General features: G+C 46.8%; 2 protein-coding genes across 2 annotated transcripts in view; one reads left to right on the top strand and one right to left on the bottom strand.

Moving 5' to 3' along the window:
- Positions 1 to 222: 222 nt before the first annotated feature.
- Positions 223 to 10,735, bottom strand: PHF5A (PHD finger protein 5A). Its single transcript, XM_059401916.1, has 4 exons — positions 10,610 to 10,735; positions 10,152 to 10,175; positions 9,458 to 9,624; positions 223 to 879 (listed from the first exon to the last, which is right to left on the bottom strand). Exons 1-4 carry the CDS (start codon positions 10,659 to 10,661, stop codon positions 790 to 792), a joined length of 333 nt encoding a protein of 110 aa, XP_059257899.1. The 5' UTR covers positions 10,662 to 10,735; the 3' UTR covers positions 223 to 789.
- Positions 10,736 to 11,130: 395 nt separating this feature from the next.
- The window catches only part of ACO2 (aconitase 2), a 51,159-nt gene continuing 36,588 nt past the window's right edge, over positions 11,131 to 25,701 (top strand). Inside the window, exon 1 of the mRNA XM_059401911.1 lies at positions 11,131 to 11,226. Within this exon, the coding sequence (XP_059257894.1) occupies positions 11,191 to 11,226 (36 nt within the window). The 5' untranslated portion in view covers positions 11,131 to 11,190. The remainder of the gene's footprint in view (positions 11,227 to 25,701) is intronic.

Here is a 25,701-nt window from a genome sequence, read left to right as displayed (position 1 = left end):
AGTCGTTTCTTCAAAATAAAGTTGAACAGGAAGAAAAAAATAGCTTCTAAAAACAACCTTGATTTATCTATAATGAAGGGCACCAATGGTTCAGAATCCCTTCCAGCAATACTAAGAAAACATGGTGGTTGATGAATCCCAAGACGTCTATCCTGAATCACAAATTCCTGGGTGACTAAAATAAATTCCTAGAGCCAAACTTAAATTGGGACTGTGACCGAGTACCAGAAAAGAAACACCTGCTTTATTAACACAACAGCAACAGAAAGGGTTTCCAAGTTCTTCGAAGGAAAATAACATGAACAGGCAGCACCTGCTAAGTGTTACAAGACTCAGTGCCCACGCTGATTGTTCGAGAGCTCCCCCCACCCTGCAGATGTCTCCTCCCTCAGGGCTGCTGCCAAGAACAGGCTTCTCACTGCGGTAGCGTCACAGTTAATTCCTCAAACAGGAGACTGAGAGGGTATCATTCCTGTTTCAGAAGATCTTGGTGTTAAAGAAGCGGCGGCAGCAGCAGCTCTTAGTGTAGAGAACATAGCCATTTGGAAAACATGCTTGTTTCTTGAATTCAAGAAAAACCATGAGCCAATCTATCAATTCTTCTCCGCTCTGGTCTGCCAGAGTGGGGTCTGAAGATTCCTTTTCTGTCGCTATCACATGTCTGGGTAAGAGGAGGAAAGGTGGAGGGGGGGCCGTGGACGAGGGCTCTCCTCCCTCTGCGCTGGTGGTGGTCGCTATCTTTTGTGGCAGCTGCAGTAGCAGGGGGGTGGTGGGGAGGCCACCCAGCAGTCACCTCTTCTTGAAGCCATACTTTTTGCGTTCATAGAAGAGATCGGTCTTAGAGCTCCCCAAGTTGACAATCTTTGGGCAACCATCTCTCTGGAAAACAGGATAGAGAAGTTGTTAAAAGCCTCTGAGTCTGAACTGAGAGGGATTGAAGATAAAAATAACTTTTCGGGGGCGCCTGGGTGGCTCGGTGGGTTAAAGCTTCTGCCTTCGGCTCAGGTCATGATCCCAGGGTCCTGGGATAGAGCCCCTCTGCTCAGCAGGGAGCCTGCTTCCCTCCGCCCCCACCTGTCTCTCTGCCTACTTGTAATCTCTGACTGTCAAATAAATAAATAAAATCTTAAAAAAAAAAAACTTTTGGATCAGTGGATTTGGCCATTTACTTTATCTGTTCAGTTGTCCTAGTCAATCAATCACCAAGAATTTATTCCACTTTCCAGCCAGGGAGGCCCCCACTTCGAATGCTGGATTCTCAGCCCACTTCTGTCGTTAATACGATGTAGCTGAGGTAGAATTTAACTCTTAAAGATTCCAAAGGGTTTTCTTCAAGTGAAAGGTAAAAACCCTGTAATGATCCTCTATAGATCAACCTCTCTAGATCTCCACTATCTCAAGAAAGAGAAGAAGACCTCCAAGGCAAAAAACCCTACAGGCTTTAGGAGATAGTACATTACATGTTAAATACCATAGGGCTTGATGTGTCCTTAATTCATTTAATGTGACACACGGTCTTGGGGGAAGACTGCCCCTGTGCTAGAGATGGCTACTGAAGGTCTGTACTCTGATTTGTAATGACATGTTCCCCTGGCCACTCTGTGACCTTGAGTGGTTTCAGTGAAGCCCCTAGGAAGCTGTGTTCTGCAGAGATGAGGACTACGTAAGTTGCTCGGGGATAATGGGAGGAAAATTGGGGAAGATGCTACTAGACTAAAACCTTCACAGTCCTGATTTTATTAAAAACTGCTGTCAAAGGAGGTTGCTCCCTGGGACACTGGACTTTAGAATGAATTAATTGATCAAGTTCTTAGACGTCACATTTCTAACTTAGGTGATACCTCTTTTGGGGGACCAATATCAACAACACCATACAAAAATCTCTAGGAACACACAAAGCCAACAATAACATTTCATTATTTTATAAAAACATGTAGTATGTATTACTTTGAGGACTGCCGTCTGACGAGTTCAGCGTGCTGAGGGAGCCAGGGAGTGGGCCCAGCCCCAACAGCTCCCGATGTGAACTCAGGCTGTGTAATCTGTACTGAAAGTTCTGGTACAAATGAGGGTGAACCTGCCTCTTATGGTGGAAGTGGCCTGATACCAAACACACGGGTGCTCTAAGCTCTTTATCTTTAGAGATGCTATGAAATTTTGTGCTAGCATAGCCTGTTTAGTCTTATTATCGCCTTACTGACTTATCCCCAGATTCTACCAATACTGTATGAGGTGAGGATGTGCTCTCTGGATCGGGCTGGCTTTTGTTGAATATGCCTGTAAATGGGTAGCAGGAAGAGGAAGAAGGAAGAACTGTTAAGAAATCTTGGAGGCTGGGGCACGTGGGTGGCTCAGTCCATTAAGCATGTGCCTTTAGCTCAGGTCATGATCCCAGAGCCCTGCTTCAGGCTCCCTGCTCAGTTGGGAGTCCGCTTCTCCCTCTTCCCTCCCCTCTCTTGTGCTCCCTCTCTCAAATAAATAAATAAAAATATATATGTATTTTTAAAGATCTTAGTTATTTATTTGACAGAGAAATCACAAGTAGGCAGAGAGGCAGGCAGAGAGAGAGAGAGAAGGGGAAGCAGGCTCCCCATGGAGCAGAGAGCCCGATGTAGGGCTTGATCCCAGGACCCTGGGATCATGACCTGAGCCGAAGGCAGAGGCTTAAACCCACTGAGCCACCCAGGTGTCCCAATAAATAAACTCTTAAAAAAGAAAAAAAAAAGAGAGAGAGAGAGAGAAAGAATCTTGGAGTGTGGGGGTGCCTGGCTGGCTTAGTCCAGGTCATGATCTCAGGGTTGTGAGTTAGAGCCCCACGCTGGGTATAAAGATTACTTAAAAATAAAAAAATCTTAAGAAGAAACAAGAAACAAAAGAAACCTTAGAGTATGATACAAGTATTTATGAGCTGAGCTAGGGGATATTTTAAAAAATACCTGCAAGGGGCACCTGGCTCAGTGGGTAAAAGCCTCTGCCATGATCCCAGGGTCCTGGGATTGAGCCTGGCATTGGGCTCTGCTCAGCAGGGAGCCTGCTTCCCTTCCTCTCTCTCTCTGCCTACCTTTCTGCCTACTTGTGATCTGTCAAATAAATAAACAAAATCTTAAAAAAAAAAATAAAGAAAAATAAAAATACCTACAGAAGTCTGCCTTATGGCAGTAGTTCTTTTAGCAACTTCAATGTCTGAATACTAGAAATTTCATCCTTTCTCAGATCCCCACCAGAGGACCGACAGATCTCCCCATTCCTAGCACAGGGGCTTTTATTTTTATTTTCAGCAGCTGTAGTTTGAATTGAAGGTGCCAAGTAAATACATCTTATGGCCACTTAATTTCTAAAATTTCATTTTAGTAGACACCAGGGGCATCTGGCTGGCCCAGTCTGTTGGGCACTCACCCTTGATCTCGGCATTGTGGGGGGCACCAAAATATCAAGTGCTTGTTTCAGTTATACTAAATGTGTCCACTGAAACAACTCTGAAGAGCCCTAGGCTGGGCTCCTGTCATGACCACCAAGCAGAACTCAATGCCAATGGGTTTCCTTCCTGAAGAGGACTGTATTACAAGTCCATTTCAGCAGGAAAGAGAGCTACAAACACTACCCTGACCTAGTGACAAAACCCCAGGACTTTCAAGTAATATTTTATTTTTAAGAAAGCTCTACACCCAGTGTGGGGCTTTAACTCTCAAGCCCACTAAGGAGTCAAACGCTTCACTGAGCCAGCCAGGTGCCCCTCAAATAATATTTTATTTTACTTTATTTTTTAGTATTTATTTATTTGCGGCAAAGAGTGTGAGTGGGGCCAAGGGGCAGAGGCAGAGTCTCAAGCAGACTCCCCACTGAGCATAGAGCCTGATGCGGGGCTTGGTCTCACTTTAGATGACCTTAGCTGAAACCAAGAGTTGGATACTTAAGGACTGTGTCACCCATGTGCCCCCCACAAGTAATATTTTAATTTTTAAAGACTTATTTATTTGAGAGCGTGAGCGAGCACATGTGCACAGGAGTACGCACGCTGGAGCAAGCAGGGGGAGGGGCAGAGGGAGAGGAGCAGACTCCCCACTGAGTACGGAGGCCGATGCAGTTGCAGGCTCAATCCCGACTCTGAGATCATGACCTGAGTCAAAATCTAGTTGAAGGGTGCCTGGGTGGCTCAGTGGGTTAAAGCCTCTGCCTTTGGCTCAGGTCATGATCCCAGGGTGCTGGATCAAGCCCTGTGTTGGGCTCTATGCTCAGCGGGGAGCCTGCTTCCCCCTCTCTCTCTGCCTACTTGTGATCTCAGTCTGTGAAATAAATAAATAAAATCTTAAAAAAAAAAAATCTAGAGTTGAAGCTTAACTGACTGAGCCACCCAGGTGCCCCAAGTAATATTTTAAATCCAACACTTATCATTTCCAAAACATAACACACCAAATGGAAATATATACAAAACTGAAATGTAGGAAAAGGCAATTAAAAAAAAGTCTGAAATCAGAAAAACAATTACTGGGGCACCTGTAGGGGCGGCTCAGTCAATTAGGTGTCTGCCTTTGATTCAGGCCATGATCTTGGGGTCCTGGGATCAAGCCCCATGTAAGGCTCCCTGCTCAGCGGGGAGTCTGCTTCTCACTCTGCCCCTCCTCCCTGCTTGTGCTCTCTCTCCCAAATAAGTAAATCTTAAAAAAAAAAAAAAAAAATTATTTATTTATTTGACAGACAGAGATCACAAGTAGGCAGAGAGAAGGGAAGTAGGCTCCCCGCCAAGCGTAGAGCCTGAAGCAGGGCTCGATCCCAGGACCCTGGGACCATGACCTGAGCCGAAGGCAGAGGCTTTAACCCACTGAGCTACCCCGGCACCCCTCAAATAAGTAAATCTTAAAAATAATGAAAAATACAATTACTGAAAAGTGGATCCACATCTTTATTTCTTACAAATGATAGCAAAGAATTATGAAATGAGTGTGCCTAGGTGGCTCAGTGGGTTAAGCTTCCGCCTTTGGCTCAGGTTATGATCTCAGGGTCCTGGGATAAAGTTCCTCGTTGGGTTCTCTGGTCAGCAGGGAGCCTGGTTCCCCCTCTCTGCCTGCCTCTCTGCCTACTTGTGATCTCTGTCAAATAAACAAACAAAATCTTAACCCCCCCTCAAAGTAGTAGGAGTTGTAAAGGAGGTAAATTTCTTTTTTTTTTTTTTTAAAGATTTTATTTATTTGACAGAGAGAGATACAAGTAGGCAGAGAGAGAGAGAGGAGGAAGCAGGCTCCCTGCCGAGCAGAGAGCCCGATGCGGGACTCGATCCCAGGACCCTGAGATCATGACCTGAGCCAAAGGCAGTGGCTTAACCCACTGAGCCACCCAGGCGCCCAAGGAGGTAAATTTCTAAATTAATTTTGAAAAGTACCAAGTGTCTCTTTTTCTTTTTTTTTTTTCAGTCTAACGGCTCTGCTGTTCACTAAACAGAGGGAAGAGAATGATGTAAATAGCAAGAGGGAGAGGCACATACTTGACCACCCTGAGAAGAGCAACACAGTGCGGGGTTTGAGAAAATGCTTTGACTTTGACCACCCATTCTTTTTTTATTTTTTTAAAAATTTGATAGACCGAGATCACAACCAGGCAGAGAGAGAGAGAAGAGGAAGCAGCCTCCCCGCTGAGCAGAGAGCCAGACACGGGGCTCAATCCCAGGACCCTGGGATCATGACTTGAGCCAAAGTCAGAGGCTTCAACCCACTGAGCCACCCAGGCGCCCCTGACCACCAATTCTTTTCTTTTTTTTTTTTTTTTTAAGATTTTATTTTATTAATTTGACAGAGAAATCACAAGTAGACGGAGAGGCAGCCAGAGAGAGAGAGAGGGAAGCAGGCTCTCTGCTGAGCAGAGAGCCCGATGCGGGACTCGATCCCAGGACTCCGAGATCATGACCTCAGCCGAAGGCAGCGGCTCAACCCACTGAGCCACCCAGGTGCCCCCTGACCACCAATTCTTAAAGGTGATAAAACCATCTTCAATATTACCAGTTTGTGTTTATCTTCACCCAATGAAATCTTATTCCTTAGGACTTAATTTCTCTCGTTAGAGGGAAAATATAATTTGAATTTTAACCTTTCTCTTGGGGTGGGGAGAGGCAATAGTGAAATGAAAAACCTGAGAAACAAGGAGCCAGACAACTTGGGTTCTAGGCCTGGATCCGCCACTGATTAGCCATGTGACCTTGGGCCAAGTTGTTTAACATCTGGAAGCTTTAGTTTTCTCGTTTGTATCACAAAGACCTGTTAGAGAGCTGAGGAGAATGTAAGTAAAAGAGATAAATCGAGGGGTAAGGAGACATCAGATGAGAATGATGCTGCACTGTAGAAACTACAAATGAGTCCTCTGGCAGCAGTGGCCCCAGACAGGAGTCCTGAGTAGTCTTGATGCTGAAAAACTAAGTGAAAACACCCATTTAGTCCACGGGTCTAATTCCCTTATAAATTATGAAAGTGGCAGGAAGAGGAAGGAGTATGAGAACTCCGGCTTGCTTTGATGGCAGGATTTCTGCCTAGGAAAGAAGTCTGAGGGACTTAATCTCCATGAAGATCTGTAGGCTGAGAGGCTGGATCAGGTCACTAAACTGCTCTGTGTCTTCTGGAAACTACTGCTGAATAAATGTAAGCTAGATACCGTCTCAAGTATCCTCAGAACACTCCTGTACGTTGTGAAGAAGACGGAGTGATGTCTAGAATAATTCTCAGGAACGGAACGAAGCACAAAGATCCAAAGGTATCAGTTCACATACCACATGCAGACAAGTCAGACAGTAATTAACATTTATCAAGCACTCTGGTTACAAGCTTATTCCAGACAAGAACTCCAGCTTCAACCATGTAGACAGTCAAAAAAATGTTGTCCTTACGGACTCTGGAGCTAGTTTAAGACCTACTCACGTTTTCTCATCATTGCTGTTGCCTTCCCGCGGTTTCACTGCTTACAGATTATAAATGTCAAATACTGCAGACCAGACACTTTATATGGGGCACTACTAGGGATGGCTTACAGAGGAAGCAGCGAAATGTGGACCATGCCTGTAATACACAGACACTAAACCAAGAACGTGGAAAAAGAGAGATAAACAGCGAAACCAAGCTCCGTTCTCTAAAGGGGTACAACCCAGTTGGTGGGTCAGATGGACAAAGATATGCTTTGACACACAAAGATAAATGCAAATCAGAGTTCAGGACAGGGTAATGTTCAAATCACCAACTGAAGTTAAGTTTTTGGTATTTTATCTATGTCCTTTCTCACCTCCCTAAAAAATTAGAAGACATAATGGTGTAAGAAACAGTTTCATCTGGCCAGATACGTCCCCCTTCCTGGGGCTAGACAGGCTCCAAATATACAGAATCAGGAGGCTGGGTGCTTCTACTCAACATGGGCACATCCTCCCAGAAGGACTCACAAAAGGATGACAAGGAGTAATGGGGACACCACGAGATTTAGTCTGACAATCTGCACCTGCCATTTAATAGCTGGTGACAGACTGTAAAATGGGGACAACGTGGGGCGCCTGGGTGGCTCAGTCAGTTAAGCATCTGCCTTTGGCTTAGGTCACGATCCTGGCTTCCTGGGATGGAGTCCTACATGGGGCTCCTTGCTCAGCAGGGAACCTGCTTCTCCCTCTGCCTGCTGCTCCCCCTGCTTGTGCTCTCTCTCTGATAAATAAATAAATAAAATCTTTTAAAAAAAGGGGATAATAATAATCCCTATTTAACAAAGTTATTGTGAAGAATAAAGGATGACATCTATAAACTACCTACTGTGTACGTGGGAACGTTAAGAATCATGTATCTTTTTTTTCTTTTAAGATTTATTCGAGGGGCGCCTGGGTGGCTCAGTCAGTTGAGCGTCTGCCTTCGGCTCAGGTCATGATCCTGCCATCCAGTCCCAGGCTTCCTCTCATCCCGCGGCCTGCTTCTCCCTCTCCTTCTGCAGCTCCCCCTGCTGGGGCTGTTGTGCAGGCACATACCTGTGTGTGCACTTGAGCACCCTCAATCTCTCTCTGTCAAATAAAATCTTAAAAAAAGAAAGAGAATTAAAAACAAAAGTAGGGAGGCAGAGAAGCCTCAAGCGGACTTCCTGCTGAGCGCAAGCCTGACCCCAGCTAGTTTCCAGGACCCTGAGATCATGACATGAGCTGAAACCAAGAGCTGGCTCCTCATTCTACCAAGCCACCATGGCATCCCTCATGTATCTTTTGCCTTACCCCAGATTTAGGTAACCAGGAACCTTCCATTAGTGATACTATTATGAACACTTAAATTTTTTTAAAAAAGACTTTGTTTATTTGTCAGAGAGAGAGCATAAGCAGGAGTGGCACAGCAGGCAGAGAGAGACGCAGGCCCCCTGCTGATCAAGGAGCCCAATGTGAGGACTCCATCCCAAGACCCTGGGATCATGGCCTGAGGCAAAGGCAGACGCTTAAGTGACTGAGCCACCCAGGCGTCCCACGTTGTCCCCGTTTTACAGTCTGTCACTCAGCTAATAAATGGTCCTGGGATCATGACCTGAGCTGAAGGCAGACGCCTAACCAACTGAGCCACCCGGGCGTCCCCACACTTTTTAGTGTGTCATACGTAAGAAGAAGAAAACAAGCAGATTCACCGTCCCCACCCTCTAAGAAGGCTCCTGCTTCCAACCTAAACAAAAACAGTAAAACTTGCTTTTATTATAGATCTACAAGCCCCCTATCCTGGCATTTGACTAAAGGAATTGAGTAAGTAGCCACCGCCACTACACAATGTCAAGGAGCAAAAATGTCACGAGACAGAATCACAATCCTGCACTATCAGCCCAAAGGCATTCTTTAGCCAGTTAAAGTGGAAATCAACTTGAGGTGTCCCAAATTCAACTGTCACCACATCCACTCAAACAATCTTTCATGATAGGAAAGAAAATGACTGAGCAGCTATTACCTACTGTGCACTGTGCCTGGACTCACAAAGGCAGGATATTGTTTCTGAAGAAGGATAATCAGAGGGGTGCCTGGGTGGCTCAGTGGGTTAAGTCTCTGCCTTCGGCTCAGGTCATGGTCTCAGGGTCCTGGGATTGAGCCTCGAGTCAGGTTCTCTGCTCAACAGGGAGCCTGCTTCCCCTTCTCTCTCTCTGCATCTGTCTCTGCCTACTTGTGATCTTTGTCTGTCAAATAAATAAATAAGCTTCTTAAAAAAAAGAATAATTAGAGAGAGAGATCAAAGGAGTAGAGAGAAGGCTCTCCAAATTGCTGACGTTGACAAAGTTTTGTTTCTGTTGCATTTCAGCCTTCGATGCAAAATAACTGCCTTTTATTGGACGACACCCAGCTGACCTCACAGAACTTGAGGAAATTATAACCTGTGTGCTTAGTTGAACATAGTAATCTCTATGGGCCATAGGAGTTTGCCCTGGTTGGCAAGAGTTACTAAATAAAAGCAGCAAAGATCAGATGGAAAGCTTAGTGTACACTCACATCCTTCTCCTGGATGGTGCACTCCTTACAATAATAGGCATCCGAGACTCCAGGGCCTCCACAGATCACACAGCGCCCCTGGTAAGAGCCATAATTACACTCATCACATATGCGCACCAGAGTGCAGGGACGCACGTAGGAGTCACAGATCACACACTTGCCATCACCTGGGAAGAAGAGAGAATGGAATTACGCCCACATACAAGTACCTCCTTAAGTCTACTGCCCTACTCCTGCTATGGGGAAAATACAGTGGTCTCCACCCCCTAGTGACTTTAGGACTCTCTATTTTGGTATTACAAAACTCAGCTAACCCTGTGTCCCTCTCAATCCCTTCAACGAGTAAGTTAACCAACTAATATATAAAGAGATTAGAACATCACCTCATAGACAAGAAGTCTCCATCACTACTGGCGAAGAACTGTGTATGGGTCGTTTGGGGACAGGGTCAGGCTATCTCCTGGCCAAAGCTACAAATTTTCTCAAAAACCCAAACATAATGTTTAAAATGTGCAAGTTGCAACGGAGAGATGGAGAGGGCTTTGGTTGCAGCCTGGTACTCAATGTTCACAAACTTGCAGGCACACTCTGCCCAAAACCCTCTTTGTGGCACTGCTGGAAATGCCCGTTTGCTGGCTTTAAACAAACTGTGAGGGGAAGGAGTGGGGGTGTTTGGGAGGGCGTGTTCACTCACATTTTTCACACAGTCTTCCGATGGCTGCAAGATCAAAGATGGTAAAGAGTACAATTAGAACTGGTTTTGACGAAGAGGGGAAAGATCCTCGAATCTGGGGTGGCGACACAGCAGGGACTGCAGTGAGCCCTAAGGGCTCCTATCCATCTAACCCTCACCGTAAGGTTCCATCCGAAGCAAACCCACACCCTTCTCAGCCCGCTCCCAGGTCCTGGGCAACCTGAGCTTCCTCGGACCTCACTCCCGTCGCCTGCCTGACTCTCAGCACGCGCGCCCCCGCCCTCTTTGCATCAGAGACCACAAACGCGCGCGCTCCCATGCTATCAACCGTGAGGCGGGAAACGTGGCGCCTCCGAGGCAAAACCCGAAGGATGAGATCGGAACCTCTGACCACCTCCTACCCTCCAGCTCCTGACACCATCCCCACCCTGACAGCCGGGGGCAGGAAGCTGCCTCACCAACACCAGCCTGCTTGCGGCAGAAAATCAAATCCGGATGATGTTTAGCCATAGTTCCAGCGCAAGCCGGCCACCGGAAACTTAGAGAACTTCCGTCCGACCTTTAACCTCCATTTTCCAGCCCCCCGGTCGCCGTGATTGGTTCTCCAGGCTTCATCAAGACCCGCTCGCGCTCGCTCGCCCGCGCTCGCTCTCGCGTGATCTAAGCCTTAAGTTAAAAAAATAGAGGGAGTTTCCGTGCGTGCTTGGGAGCCAGGTCCTGGCAGATGCATGGAAGTCATTAAAAAATTTGCCTTTCCCAGATTTGGATGGAAGAGACAACTGAAATTTGCCCTTCGATAGCACATCTATGTGTCTGGTATTTATTTCTGCAAGTGTTTTTATGCAGCTCTTTCCCTTTCAGGCGTCCGTTTCTAACACGGGAGCTCCGCCCACTGCGCTCCCCGCGCTCACGTCCCTCTACCGAGGCCCCGCCTTTACCATTACGCGTTTCTCTTCCAGGCCACGCCTCTGCCCCAAAGCTTTAAGTACGCCGTGGTTTACGTCATCTTTACGCGACCTCATCTTTGTCAGTGCACAAAATGGCGCCTTACAGCCTACTGGTGACCCGGCTGCAGGTGAGCGAGCTCAGGGCCCTCTGGGTTCACGAGGGCGGGGAGCCTCCTACTGAGCCTGCAGCTGTGGGCGAGGCAAGGCGAGGCGGGCCCGACCTCCCGCCGACTTTCCGTGGACCTGTCCGGGCCGCGGGCCTTGCGCGGGTGTCCGCTCCTCCCGCGCCCGAGGTCAAGGCGTCCCCGGCTCCGCTCTCCCAGTCCTGTCCCCGCCCCGTGGGAAGCGTAGGTCCAAGCAGTGGCTGTCAGGTGAAGAGTGGAGGCACCCCTTTCTGAGGACTCCACTTCGCTCTCTTGTAGGGTGTCTTTCCGTTCCTCAAGGTGAGGACAAGGTGACTGGGGGGCGCGGTCGTTGTGGAGCCCGCTAGGCCCAGAGTCTGAAGGCCTCACTTCCCATCTCTAGGCAGCAGAGCCCTGCTAACCAGGGGCTTCTACGATTGCCAGGCCTGGAGGCTGTAGACGAGATTGGTACCCTGTTCCATTTTAAAAGGATCCTGCAGAACATACAGTCAAGAATGCGAGGGGGCTTTCTTGGCGCAGACCTAGTAAATAGTAAGGGTAGCAGTAGCCTCTCATCTTTGCAAGATTGCAAGACTGTTTTAATTCCTCATCTTATCATTTGATTCATATAATCATCTGGTGATATAATTCCCATTGGATAGGCTACAAAACTGCTAGAAAGTAGGTGAAAGTTTGTGCTCTCTTGAGTGTCACCGAGGTGCTGTTTGGAGCATCTGCCCTATTATACCCTTTTGTTCTTGTTCATGTCAGCCTGTCTTCTCTAAGCCAGAGTGTGATCCTCGAGCTGACATTGTATTTGTGAGAGTACCAGTATAGAATATTTTGAGCTCAGTTCCTTTTCATTTAGGAGGTAGGAGGATAAAGAGACTCAACAGTTTGACCTTGACTCTTCTGTTACGAACCATCTAGAAAACTGACTGTGACTGCCAGATGGTTTTCTTCACTCCTAACTTGATAACACTGGGAAGGTGTTACATGGAAGGTTTCAATGTCAGGCATGTATTTTATTAATAAAAGTAAAGCAAGCAATAAAGTCGACATTCTCTGACAACCTTTTACATTTAACTTTGTGAATCTGCTTTGAATCAAGTGGCATAGCTTTGATTATAAAATTAAAGAAGTTATGTGCTATACTCTCAGGAAGCATTGTGTTACTAGGGTTTGTTTTTGTTTGTGTTTTTTAATCACGTTGCTTAAATTTAGACCATATGGTTTAAAATGAAATCATCATTTGTCTTAAATACTTCTGATCTCTCAATTTTGGACAAAGACAAGGGGTTTGCCCTAATTTGCTTTTTAGAACTTTTGATTTTTTAGGTTAATGATGTAGAAAGAAAGGTAGTTGTTTTTTCCTGATCCTGCTGCCCCGTGATGTAGTGAAGTCAGGCAGTATTATTTGATGGTTAAATGATTACAGACTTAGTGATCTTGGAAGAGAGAACTAATATCACAGTATTTAAAAAAAAAAAAAAAAAAAAGGATTTTGGAAAGCTTTTAGTGTTAGACCAGTATAGAAAGAGATCTGGTCCATAGTTCATATTCTTTCCTGACCCTGTGACCTTGAGCAAATTACTTTTGGATTCTAGTTTCCTCACCCGACAGATCACTGGGGATAATCTTCATTGACAAATGCTTACTGAGTACTTGGTTCCATTCAGATTGTTATGAAGTGATAAGAAAATGGAATATATTTGTTTTTGATCATCATGTAGTCCAGCCTCCTCTTTTACAGATGGATAATCTAAGACCTTGGGTGACTTCCAGTAGCAGAGTCAGGATTAAAATCCAGGTGTCCTCGTTTGTTTATTCAGCTAAGATGAATGAAAAGCTGTATACCACACTGCCTCTCAGTAGCCAAGCTATCTTAAATAATGGCCTGCTAACACTGTCCTCAGAGAACCTTGTAAATTTACCTTTTTTGTATTTAGCTACATTTGAGAAGTGATGGTGCTGCTTTAGTTGTCATGTCTGTAGAACCCTGTCCATGCATTCAGTTTATTCCGACCTCATTCCATGCATATTCATTGAGTACCTACCACTTGCTTCAAATACAATAATAAGCAAAGCAGACAGTCCCCATTTTCATGGAACTTCTACTCTATTCTTCTACCATACTAGATTCTATTATATAGTCAATGTGTTTTGCTGCAGAGGGCCTTGAAAATCTTCTCAGCCAAAATATTTTTCTTCTGCCCTTAGCTGGACCAAAGGTGAAGGTAAATAATAGAATGAATGATGCCAGTTTCTACTGCCATTAAGAGTACCTAACGTTTACCTTACTGTGTGCCAGTAATCCCACAGGATGCCGTGAGATAAGGCAGACCTGTTGGCTCTAATAGACGAAGAAACAGGATTGGAGAAGAAACACAGTATGATGCTTAAGAGCTGGGTTCTGGGGCGCCTGGGTGGCTCAGTGGTTTGAGCCGCTGCCTTCGGCTCAGGTCATGATCCCAGGGTCCTGGGATCGAGTCCCGCATCGGGCTCTCTGCTCAGCGGGGAGCTTGCTTCCCTCTCTCTCTCTCTGCCTGCCCCACATCTACTTGTGATTTCTCTCTGTCAAATAAATAAATAAAATCTTTAAAAAAAAAAAAAAAAGAGCTGGGTTCTGGCGTCATACTACCGGGACCTGAAAGCTGACTCTAATATTCCCTAGCCATGACTGAGCAGATTACCTGACCTCTCTACCTGTTCCCTCACCAGTGAGATACAGATAATGATAGTACATCTGGTTTATTTGATTATTGTATTATAGTTGCAAACTAGACCCCTCCCTGTACCTAGTAAGGGCTGTATAATTAAGTACAATTAAGCTAAGTAACATGAAATAAACTTGCCTAGGGCCTTATTATTAGTCATTAGCAGGTGTGATTTGAATCTGTACCTTTTTTTTTTGGTACCTTTTTGATTCCAGGGTCTGAGTTCCTAGCACCTGTGCTATGCTGCTTCCCTTTGGCATCAAGACTCAGCCTATCCACCAGGGTACTGTTAATGCTTCCTTACCTGGGAACAGATCTCCTTAAGTTGAAAGTATTCCACTGTTTTTTGTTTGTTTGTTTTTTAAGATTTTACTTATTTATTTGACAGATAGCGATCACAAATAGGCAGAGAGGCAGGCAGGGGAGGGGTGGGAAGCAGGCTCCCCCTCACTGAGCTGAGAGCCCGATGCGGGGCTCGATCCCAAGCTCAATCCCTGAGATCACAACCTGAGCCAAAGGCAGAGGCTTTACCCACTGCCCCCCAGGTGCTCCGAAAGTGTTCCACTGTTTAACAGTGCCGGCCACCAGCTTGTAAAGTTAGAAACCGAGAAAAAAAAATGGAGGTCAGCATTTTGAAAAGCCCCATTTACTCTCTGGTGTTTATTTTTTATTTGTGTGCACACAACTGTGGATGGTAGATAAAAGGGGTTGGGTGCTTGCAAATATGTTTCTTAGGTCTTTGGTTTTGCCTTGAGGTGCTGAGTTGCTGAGTTCTTCATCATGTAACCTCACATGCAAATCCGAGATGGCCATTAACTACAATGGAATCTGACAGATTTGGCAGAAGTTAAGTTCTCTGTCAAGTGTCAGGTTAAAACAACCACCACCACCTTGGGAATTAGGAAATGGGTCATTCTGGTTGCATGTCCCTGTGGTCCGGTCTCGGGTATCCTGTAGTCAGCTGGTGACTGGAGTTGAGTAGATGAATGAATGATTGAACGGATGAGTAAGCAAACTTCAACAAACGTCAGGTCTAAACTTTGGGCAGAGAGAGTAGAGTCACCATCTTGAGAACTAGGGGAGTGCATTGTTGCCTTTTGAACTAGCTGTTTCCAAAATGTTCATTGAAAGCTTTAGTATATGACTTAACACTATTCTAGACTCTATGAGTGCAACAGTGAACAAGAATAGTGGATCTTATATTGTAGTTCTGGGCAAACAGAAGATAAACAAGTAGACAACATTGTAGCTGCTAAGTGCTACCAGAAAGGTAGATTAGGAGCCTGTGGTAGAGAGGGTCAGGGTGGGCATGTGACATGGCCTTAACTGGGGTGGGTGGCAAAGGCCCTACAGAAAAAGGTGACATTTGAGCTGTTACTTAAATGACAAAAAGACAGCCTTCAGTATTTTTTTTTTTTTAGATTTTATTTATTTATTCGACAGAGAGAGAGATCACAAGTAGGCAGAGAGGCAGGCAGAGAGAGGGGGGGAAGCAGGTTCCCTGCTGAGCCGAGAGCCCGATGTGGGGCTCAATCCCAGGACCTTGGGATCATGACCCGAGCCGAAGGCAGAAGCTTTAACCTACTGAACCACCCAGGCGCCCCTGACAAATAAAATCTTTATTTAAAAAAAAAAAGACTGGGTCTAGGGAAACTGCTTGTTCCTTCCCTAATCTCCATGCAGGTGCTGCTGTAAGAGTTGGGGAGAAGAGGTAGAAATGAATCTGTCAGCTTCTTGATTTTATTCTCTAAGTTGACGTGCAACTTTGGGAAAGTGGACTTTACAATTACTTTTGTAATATATATATTTTTAAGATTTTATTTATTTGAGAGTGAGAGCAAGCGTGGGAGCATGAGTGGGGCATGGGCAGGGGAGAGGGAGAAGCAGACTTCCCGGTGAACAGGGAGCCCGACGCGGGACTTGAGCCCAGGACCCCGAGATCATGACCTGAATCGAAGTCAGATACTTAACCGACTGAACCACCCAGGCTCCCCACGTTTGTAGTATTTTCATCATCAAAGTCTGGGTCCTGGGAGAAGTTGGGCCCGGTGGGAGTATTTCTGCTTCTATCCCGCAGAGAGAGACTGGGGCAGCTTCTGATGGGGAGCTTGAATTCTGGGGCCAGCTGCAGGAGGACCTAAAGGAGTCTCAGAAGCCCCTCTAATCCCCCGCACTTCATGCTGTGTCGCTGGGTTCCTTCACCTTCTGCTGGACATTCGTGTTCTTAATTGTTCATTGAGGGAGCCGTAGAGCTGGTTTAAGACGAGGGCCCGGCCTGTGGAAGAGCTCATACGCTGGCGAGGAGGAACTCACTTCCTAACCGCACAACACGCTGGCCTGAAGCGAGGAGGGAAGGGGTGAGCTGGGCCGTCGTAGAACTTAGGTGTCTTGGGACGCGTTTAGTCTGTGCCACACACATCGCTGGTGTTAGAGATACCAGTCACTGAACTAGGTCTTATTTTACAAGGACTGCCTCATTTGCCCTTCACAACAGCCCTAAGAAGTGGGTGTCATTAGCCTGAGAACCAGAGGGGCTGAGCAGCTCGTCTGAGGGCACAGCTAGCGTTTGGCCCAGCCAGATCTTTTTTTTTTTTTTTTTTTTTAATTTTATTTATTTATTTGTCATAGAGAGAGAAGTGAGAGCAAACACAGGCAGACAGAGTGGCAGGCAGAGCCAGAGGGAGAAGCAGGCTCCCCGCCAAGCAAGGAGCCCGATGTGGGACTCGATCCCAGGACGCTGGGATCATGACCTGAGCCGAAGGCAGCCGCTTAACCAACTGAGCCACCCAGGCGTCCCGAGGCCCAGCCAGATTTTGAATGCAGATTCGTTTGCTTGCAGAACCCAGGCTTTTGACCACTCTGCTGAACTGTTTCCTCAGAGTACTACCCCCGGGGCTGGAGAGTCGAAAGTAGACCTTTGTGGAGGAGGCCAAATGCAGGGGACACAGTTCAGTTGGCTCCCTGCCCTGCTTGGCTCTATGTTTATTTGGGGCCTTGATTGCCTCCTGCCCCAAATACCAGCCAGGCCTGGGAGGGTGAGGCCAGAGGGCTGAGCCCCACAGAGGCAGCTTTATTCCTTGCTGGAGCCGCTGGGCAGCCGCACAGGCCACCTATTGAGTTCTCAGAAGCCGCCCTTCCTGAGTGTGTTAGTGTGCAGCGTTGCCCCGGGGGCTGGATTCAGGCTCAGATTTGTATGCAGTTCACAGTGTGCCTGGCGTCTCTGCCCCTGCCACCGGCAGCAAAGGACAAGCGGGCCCAAGAGTGAATCTATCAAACAGTTCCTTAAAGAACCCCTCCCTGGCCTTACATACACGCGTGAGCGCCAGCTGACTTGGAGAAACACAGCTCCCTGCCCCCTTCCTAAGCCTCTGAAAAGGACTGCATCACCTTTTGTGCCTGCCAGTTGCATAGCAACCAAGCTAGCTGATTGCCTCCTGGGCGGAGGGGGGAAATTGTTTAGCTCTGGAGAGGAGCCCAGCGTCACCTCCCAGGGGTGGGAGAGAATTGTTCCAGGCAGCAGAGGTGTGGGAAGATGCTGCTGCTTTGGAGGGTGCTGACTGACAGGCATTCCTTGTGGCCCACCTAGCCAGAGCCTGCCTGAGGCTTCCCTGCCAGGAATGGCCTGGCTGTTGCAAGCTAACAGCTGTGAGCCTGAAGGCTGCTGAATGAAGGTCAAGGTCAGAGGAACCAGGGGTCTTACCCTGCTGAGACTGTGAAGTCATCCTGCTGTTGAAATGGGCTGCCTTGTAAGGTAGTGCGTTCCCCCACCCCTGGGCACAGGTTGGATGGCCTCGTGTGAGGGATGCCCGGGCAGCATGAGAGGGTAGAGGAGACCTTTTCAGTCCCATTGCTTTGCTGTGTGGCCCTGGTGCTTGGGATCTGCTCTGGGGCCCCTGGTCTTTGTGAGCTAGGAGGGGGGTAGAGGACATGGTGGGAAACAGCACTGCTTCGTCCTTTCTGTAATACACAGGCGGGCAGTGGGTTAGTAGCAACATACCCTCCCGGGAGAAGTGAGTGATAGCCTACATGTATTGAATGCCTATCAGGAATCCAGACTGAACTCTGTGCTTTGCTTATATTTTTTTTCTTTGAAGAATGTAGTATATTCATAAAAACCCTCTTTTCACTCCAGTCCCCAAAGGCAAACACTGATAGGAATTTTGTGTTTAATCATTCTAGATTTTTTTTTCTCTACATTTACAAGCAGTACATTCTTTGTAAATCTCACAAAAACCTCTGCTCTTTTATCCCATTTTATAGAAAATAAAGGAAACTGGGGCGCCTGGGTGGCTCAGTGGGTTAAAGCCTCTGCTTTCAGCTCAGGTCATGATCCCAGGGTCCTGGGATCAAGCCCCGCATCGGCTCTCTGCTCAGCAGGGAGCCTGCTTCCTCCTCTCTCTCTGCCTACTTGTCATCTCTGTCAAATAAATAAATAAAATCTTAAAAAAAAAAAAAAAAGAAAAGCAAGGAAACTGAGGCTCAGAGAGGTGGAAGACCTTATCTGAGGTCCTGTGGCTAGGGGAACCAAGATTGTAAGCCAGATCCATCTGGCTCTAGAGTGGATGCCCTTTCTTTGACTTGGCACGGGTAGGACTGTTTCCACAGTGGCCCTCGACAGGACTGCATGGGGTTGGTGGCTGCTTTGTCTCTTGCTGAAGCAGTTGCCTCAAGAGACCAGGCATCTTCTAGGAGCCCAGCCTGTTGGGACAGCTCAGCCATTTCTGCTTCTTGGCTTGCTCCGAGTTCTGGTGCTCAGCGACATGTGGCTCCCTAAGGCAGCGCTGGCACATAGGCCCTGCCTCACCGGGTGGGTGAGAGGTCAGGCTGGCCTCCTGGCCGAGAATATGTCAGTCTCTTTGGTTTGGACTGTTCTCTTGATACAAATGGTTCCAAGGGAAGACTTGTGTCCTTTGGGAAGGGAGAGTAGCATGTCTGACCTTGGTCAGTTGGGAAGTCCAGAGTTTCGAGTGGGGAAGCACGTAAGGTGCCACAGCATGGATCCCCTTTCCGTGCGCTTGCTTCTGTAACTGGGCGCGGCCAGCTCAGCACCTCGGCTAGAGGCACTCACAGTGTGAATTTGAAAGCGTGATGAAGAGGCTTGTGTTCAGATTGTGGCTCTGCCTTTGTCCCTCTCATCACCAAATATTTTTTCAGCTTCTGTGTATCAGACATTTTTCTAGGCTCCGAGTATGCACGGTAACGTGACTACACAGGTTTTCTGCCTTCAGGGCGCTTACAGTTTAGTGGAATTTACTTTCTCATCTGCCCAAGTCTCCATTTCCTCTCTATGCGCGGGACTGGCTGACCTGTAACAATCCCACTTGGCACACTTGTTGGGAAGGTGACAGAAGATAACCTTTGTGATCTTGCCTGGCACAGTTTTGTTTTGTTTCTTTTCATTTCTTGCCAGGCTCCCCATTGGGGTCCACTTTGGGTATGTTTCCTCCTCCAGAATTTGTTCTGTGTCAGCAAATGCAGGATCAGCGGTGCCTCCCTTACTCCCTTGGAGCCCTGGAGATTTGGATCGTACCCAGTAAGGGAGGGGCACTACCGAGACCCAGGAGCCAGACTCCACCAAAGACACTTTGGTTTAGCAGTTGGGACCAATAGCCCCCCACCACTGTGGGCTGGGCCTGCCTGGCTCTTGGGCCAGAGCAGAGGCTGGGAAACACTTTCTGTAGCACAGTGAGAAGACCATGGGCTCTGTAGGTTCCCAGCTGTGTGACCTTGGGTCGGCCACTTCCTGTCTCTGGGCCTGTGCATCTTCAGGGCAGTTAGGGAGGCTGAGCTTTGTATAAGGTTTAGCAGAGTAGCTGGCACAGAGCAGGTGACCGCTGACAGCTATTTACTCCAAAACAGATCTGTGAGCATCTGGCTACTATGGGAGACTCCCACCCAAGTGTAAAATTAGGGAGTTGTTTGGTAGCAGAGGAAATGCTGTGTGGATGCTTAGACTGTTGAAGACACGATTAAGGTTTTCAAGGATTTGAAAGGCTGAAATGTGGAAGAGTGTCTAGGCTCATTTGAACTGGTTCCAAAGGTCAGGGCTAGGAAGTGCGGCCTGTCATGTGTCAGGCACTGGACTGGGTCCTTCCGTAGGTGCTCTCTTTGAGTCCTGACTGCAGCCTGGGAAGGTTAGCCCCGCTTAGAGGAGAGAAGGTGATGTTTAGATGCTAAGCCTCTCAAGGTTACATGGCCTCTTGGGGACAGAATCTCCAGTGCCGGAATCTGTGTTCTAATGTGACTGAGGCAGTTTCAGTTCAGTATAAGAAGCAGTTGTAGCAGTTGGAAAGTATTAGAACTGTCCAGGAGTGGAATAGGCTTTCTGGAAGAAACTGAGCTTCCTGGTCCCATCCTGTTCAATCAGGGGCTCAGGGAGTTTGCCCAAGAGGGGTTTCTGCTCAGCCGTGCTCTAGGCTCCTTTGTTCCAGAGGAAGTGGAGGGTGAGGGCTTTGTGAAAGAACCCCTTCTAGATAAGGGCCTGGCGTGTACCCCTGAAAATTTCACAAGACCTGAGACTTGGGCTCCAGGTATGGGAAACAATTTTCCTGTCTTCTGGTTGTTGCAACATCTGGGTTGGTAGGCCTTACGAGTGATCTCAGGAATGTTTCTGGGTCCCAAGGCCAGGTGGAACTGAGCGTTTGAGTATGTTTTACTTTTGGATTTAGGAAAGAAAAACAAAATCTTAGTAGGTTATTATTATTTTTTTAATATGCCCACAAATCATCATCCTTCTTTAAATAACACTGATCCAGGAGCGTTTGGGTGGCTCAGTTGTTGGGCGTCTGTCTTTGGCTCGGGTCGAGATCCCAGGGCCCTGAGTCGGACTCCCTGCTGAGCAGGAAGCCTGCTTCTCCCTCTCCCACTCCCCCTGCTTGTGTTCCCTCTCTCGATGTATCCCCCGCCCCTGTCAAATAAACAAATAAATAAATAAATAACACTGATCCAGACTACTTGACCCCCAGCCACAGTGGCTGGCATATTGTAGGACTCAGTAATACCTGTTTTTAAGGTGAAATTGATTTCTTAGCTTTTTTTCTTGTTTATGAAGGTAATTACCCATTGTAGGAAACTTGGAAAATACAGAAGTATAGAGAATATCATAAAAGTTACCTATAAATATTTGTAATACCCCACCTTTACCCAGAGATAACTACTGTTAACGTTTGGCATATGTCTTTCTAATGTTTTAAAATTTTTACAATCCAGATTAAAAACATGTACAATAGTATGTGTATTTATAATCATAAAAGCAGCAATGAGGAGATTCTTTTTTTTTTTCTCTAAAGATTTTATTTATTTGAGAGAGAGAGACAGAGGGCAAGTGCAAGTGCAGGAGCTGGGATGGGGGAGAAGACGAGAGGGAGGGGGACAAGCAGACTCCCCGCTGAGCAGGGAGCCCAGTACGGGGGCTCGATCCCAAGACCCTGAGATCACAACCTGAGCCGAAGGCAGATGCTTAACTGACTGAGGCACCCAGGTACTCCAACAATGGGGACATTCTTATAAACACTTGAACACCCCCCCCTTTTTAAGTAATCTCTATACCCAACATGGGGCTCCAACTTGGAACCCAGAGGTGGAGAGTTGCATGCTTCACTGACTGAGCCAGACAGGTGCCCCTGAATACTCTTGATAAAACTAAAATCTTTCTTTCTGCCAGCCTTTTCCTAAACTTTTCTCCTTCCCCAGGAGTAACAGCAGATCAGTGTATGTCCTCTTAAGTGCATGTCTGTGAACATTCAGTACATACATAAATAGTGTTAAAGCAAATTGCTGTGTTTTATATCTGTAACTTAACAGTGAATCTTAGAGATTTTTCCTAAAGTGTTACAGTATTCCACAAAATGGATAAAATGTAACTTAAAAAAGAGAACATTTAAGTTTTTTCTAATTTTTTTAAGATTTTATTTTTAAGCGGAGCGCCTGGGTGGCTCAGTGGGTTAAGCCTCTGCCTTCGGCTCTGGTCATGTTCCCAGGGTCCTGGGATTGAGCCCCGCATCGGGCTCTCTGCTCAGGGGGGAGCCTGCTCCCCCCCCCTCTCTCCCTGCCTCTCTACCTACTTGTGATTTCTCTCTCTGTCAAATAAATAAATAAAAATATAAAAAAAAAAGATTTTATTTTTAAGTAAACTCTCCAGCCAGTGTGGAGCTCCAGCTCACAACCCTGAGATCAAGAGTCACATGCTCCCCCAGTGAGCCAGCTAGGCACCCCTAGGTTATTTCTAATTTTTTTTTTCAAGATTTTATTTATTTGACGGGGGTGGGGGGGTGGGTACAACAACGAGATAGGGAGTGCAAGCAGGGGGGTTGGGAGAGGGAGAAGCTGCTTTCCGCCAAGAAGGGAGCCCAACGATGCAGGGCTCGATCCCAGGACTCTGGGATCACAGCCTGAGCCAAAGGCAGATGCTCAACAACTGAGCCACCCAGGCGCCCCTATTTCTAATTTTTTAAATATTTTGCTTCATGGGGCAGTGAACGTTCTTGCAGCTGCCTTCTTGTGCATGTGTGTGGTGCAGGGGTGCCTGCGGAAGCGGACTTAGTCACAAGCGTAATGAATTCTGGTAGCTATTGCCAGTTCCCACTGACGAGACTTTACTAGTGTTCTCAGATAGCAAAATTCAAGGTTATTCTTTCCTCTAGACTCTTGCCAGCACTTTTTGTTGTAAATCTTTGAGATTTTTGCCAATTACTTTTGTATAATGGCGGTGGAGGGAAACAGTCATGTTCTTTAAAAAACATCTGCCAGGGCGCCTGGGTGGTTCAATGGGTTAAAGCCTCTGCTCAGGTCATGATCCCAGGGTCCTGGGATTGAGCCCCGCATCGGGCTCTCTGCTCAACAGGGAGCCTGCTTCCTCTCTCTCTCTTTCTCCGCCTGCCTCTCTGCCTACTTGTGATCTCTGCCTGTCAAATAAATAAATAAATAAAACTTACAAAAAATAATAATAAAAAAAAATTTTTTTAAATCGGCCTTCGGGCGCCTGGGTGGCTCAGTGGGTTAAGCCGCTGCCTTCGGCTCAGGTCATGATCTCAGGGTCCTGGGATCGAGTCCCGCATCGGGCTCTCTGCTCAGCAGGGAGCCTGCTTCCTCCTCTCTCTCTGCCTGCCTCTCTGCCTACTTGTGATCTCTGTCTGTCAAATAAATAAATAAAATCTTTAAAAAAAAAAAAATAATAAAAATAAATCGGCCTTCGTTCTTCTGCTTTTTAACAATCCGGAGTAGACCGCCAGTCATAGGAAGCAGTGTGGTGCTTAGAAACCAATGATATCTGTTTCTTTAAAAATATTTTTCTGATCCTAAAACTAATGTACATACAGTTTTAAAGGTTCACACATGAATTTAAAAAGTTCAGATGTCTCCGTAAATTCACACTCCAGGGAGAGCTGCTGGTAACAGTTTGGCATTACTTCTTTTTTTTTTTTTTTTTTTTAAAGGTTTTATCTATTTATTTGACAGAGAGAGATGACAAGCAGGCAGAGAGGCAGGCAGAGAGAGGAGGAAGCAGGCTCCCTGCTGAGCAGAGAGCCCCATGTGGGGCTGGATCCCAGGACCCTGAGATCATGACCTGAGCCGAAGGCAGCGGCTTAACCCACCGAGCCACCCAGGCACCCCAGCATTACTTCATTTTGATTTTATTTGGTTTCTTTAATTCATTTCTGTCCAGATCTGTACTTAGAATTGCCAGGGAACACTTGGAGGGTTCGGGGCTTGGGCTTTAGAGCTAGGCCGTGTTTGAATGCTGGTCTTACTGTTCACTATCCGTGAGAACTTGGGTGAGTTGTCACCCTTCTCCAGCTCTCAATTTGCTCATCTGTTAAATGGGGCCCATATTATTACAAAAGGGCTCTTCCTCCACGCAAAGCTCTTACAACTTGGCACTTGGTGGGAAGAGTTAAATATTTCTACTGATGGTCTTTGCTTAGAATCCTGTTCAGTGTGGGTATAGTGGGTTCAGTGGTGCCAGGAACTGTGAGGAGGTGGATTGGCCATGGAATAGGTGTTTGCTGCCTCCCTTGGAGTCACTGTGTATTTAACACCTCTGGGTACCTGGTGTCAGGCCATGGAGCCCTCTGGGAGCTGTGGTGGTGGTGGCGGATAGCCCTGGATGAGTTTCAGGGAGTCTGTGAAATTGCATTTTTATGTGTTTTGTAAATTTGCTCTATAAAATGTGTCCTGCTTTTTAAAATGGCTGGAAAAGGGGGCCTGGGTGGCTCAGTGGGTTAAGCCTCTGCCTTTGGCTCAGGTCATGATCTCGGGGTCCTTGGATCGAGTCCCGTATCGGGCTCTCTGCTTGGCAGGGAGCCTGCTTCCTCCTCTCTCTCTCTGCCTGTCTCTCTGCCTACTTGTGGTCTCTGTCTGTCAAATAAATAAATAAAATCTTAAAACAGGCTGGAAAAACCCTAGTAAATGCTATTTTTTTTAGTCTGCTTGTAGCGTTTCACATACTAATTGCTATTTGAGAGGAACCCATTCATGCCCTTTCTAGGCTCATATAATACTCAGCTGCTCTCTTTTTCTAAATGAGGAAACCAGGTTCAAAGGTGAAGTGCTAGTAAATGGTAGAGCTGGCTTTGAAGCTGGATCTAAGTTCTTTTCACTGCGCTGCTATAAACCATGGGTTATAGTCCCAAGTTTAGGATAGTCAGCCACACCCAAACTGACCTTCCACTATTTCCTGCTTTGTCAGTGACATCCTACCCTTCTCTGTGCTTAGTAGCTTTTGCACACTTGACTTGATGGTTCTGTATCTTTATATGCTTTGTGTCTCTTTCGGTGTCTTCCAAACTCCCGTGTGTCCTCCACAGCCCTGCTCGAAGCCCTGCCCTGGCTCCTCAAGCCGAGGTTATGGTTCCCTCTGCAGCACTCCCGCTTCTGGCCTGTGCTTCCTTTTTGCACAGTTTGTTACATTTACCTGCTCGTCTTGGTCAGAGTAAGGTATCTTAGCTTAGGGACTGTCTTCCTCTTCTTGGTGTCTGTTCCTATTGCCTGGCACATAGTAGGTGTTCAGGTGTCACAGTGGGTGTGGACACCCCTTTGCTAGAGGAAACAGGTTACAGGATAAGCCACCATCAACCTGTTTTCCTTTTGCCTCTCTTGGATGCATTACCTACATAGTAGCCACGGTGACTTTTTTTTTTTAATGCAAATCTGATCCAGTCATGATCCTGCTTAAACCTTCTGTGGCTTCCCACTGCTTTTAGGAGCAAGTTAAACATTGAACATGTCCTGCTGTAAAGCTCACACACACTTACAAGACAAGGTCAAGGCCTGAATGATTGGATTGGTACAGGTACAGTGAGGCGCTTTTGTGTACAGACAGTTCATAGCTGACACAACAGAAGAACAAGCCAAAGGTGCCAGCTCCCTGGGTCCCAGCCCCGCACACCAAGTGGAGCACACCAAAGCTGAAGGAGCCAGAGGTTCATCCATGTTGTAGCACATGTCTCAATTTTTCAGGCTTTTAAAATTCCTTTTCTTGTGGCACCTGGGTGGCTCAGTGGGTTAAAGCCTCTGCCTTCATCTCAGGTCATGATCCCAGGGTCCTGGGATCGAGCCCCACATTGGGCTCTATGCTCAGAAGGGAGCCTGCTTCCCTTCCTCTCTCTCTGCCTGCCTCTCTGCCTACTTGTGATCTCTGTCTGCCAAATAAATAAATAAAATCTTTAAAAATTAAAAAAAAAAATTCCTTTTCATGGATGCCTGTCTGGCTTAGTTGGTGGAGTGTGCGACTCTTGTTTTCAGGGTTGTAAGTTTGAGCCCCACA

The sequence above is a fragment of the Mustela nigripes genome, chromosome 6, assembly GCF_022355385.1.
Source record: "Mustela nigripes isolate SB6536 chromosome 6, MUSNIG.SB6536, whole genome shotgun sequence".
NCBI classification, from domain to species: Eukaryota; Metazoa; Chordata; class Mammalia; order Carnivora; family Mustelidae; genus Mustela; species Mustela nigripes.
Note: the sequence above shows the minus strand (reverse complement) of the source record. Positions and strands in the feature narration are given on the sequence as shown.

Coding starts and splice junctions, on each gene's coding strand:
- PHF5A (XM_059401916.1), bottom strand. CDS start 10,661: ATGGCTAAACATCATCCGGATTTGATTTTCTGCCGCAAGCAGGCTGGT. Junction 10,176..10,609: donor CCGCAAGCAGGCTGGTGTTG/GTGAGGCAGCTT, acceptor TTGATCTTGCAG/CCATCGGAAGACTGTGTGAA. Junction 880..9,457: donor GCACCATCCAGGAGAAGGAT/GTGAGTGTACAC, acceptor CCTGTTTTCCAG/AGAGATGGTTGCCCAAAGAT.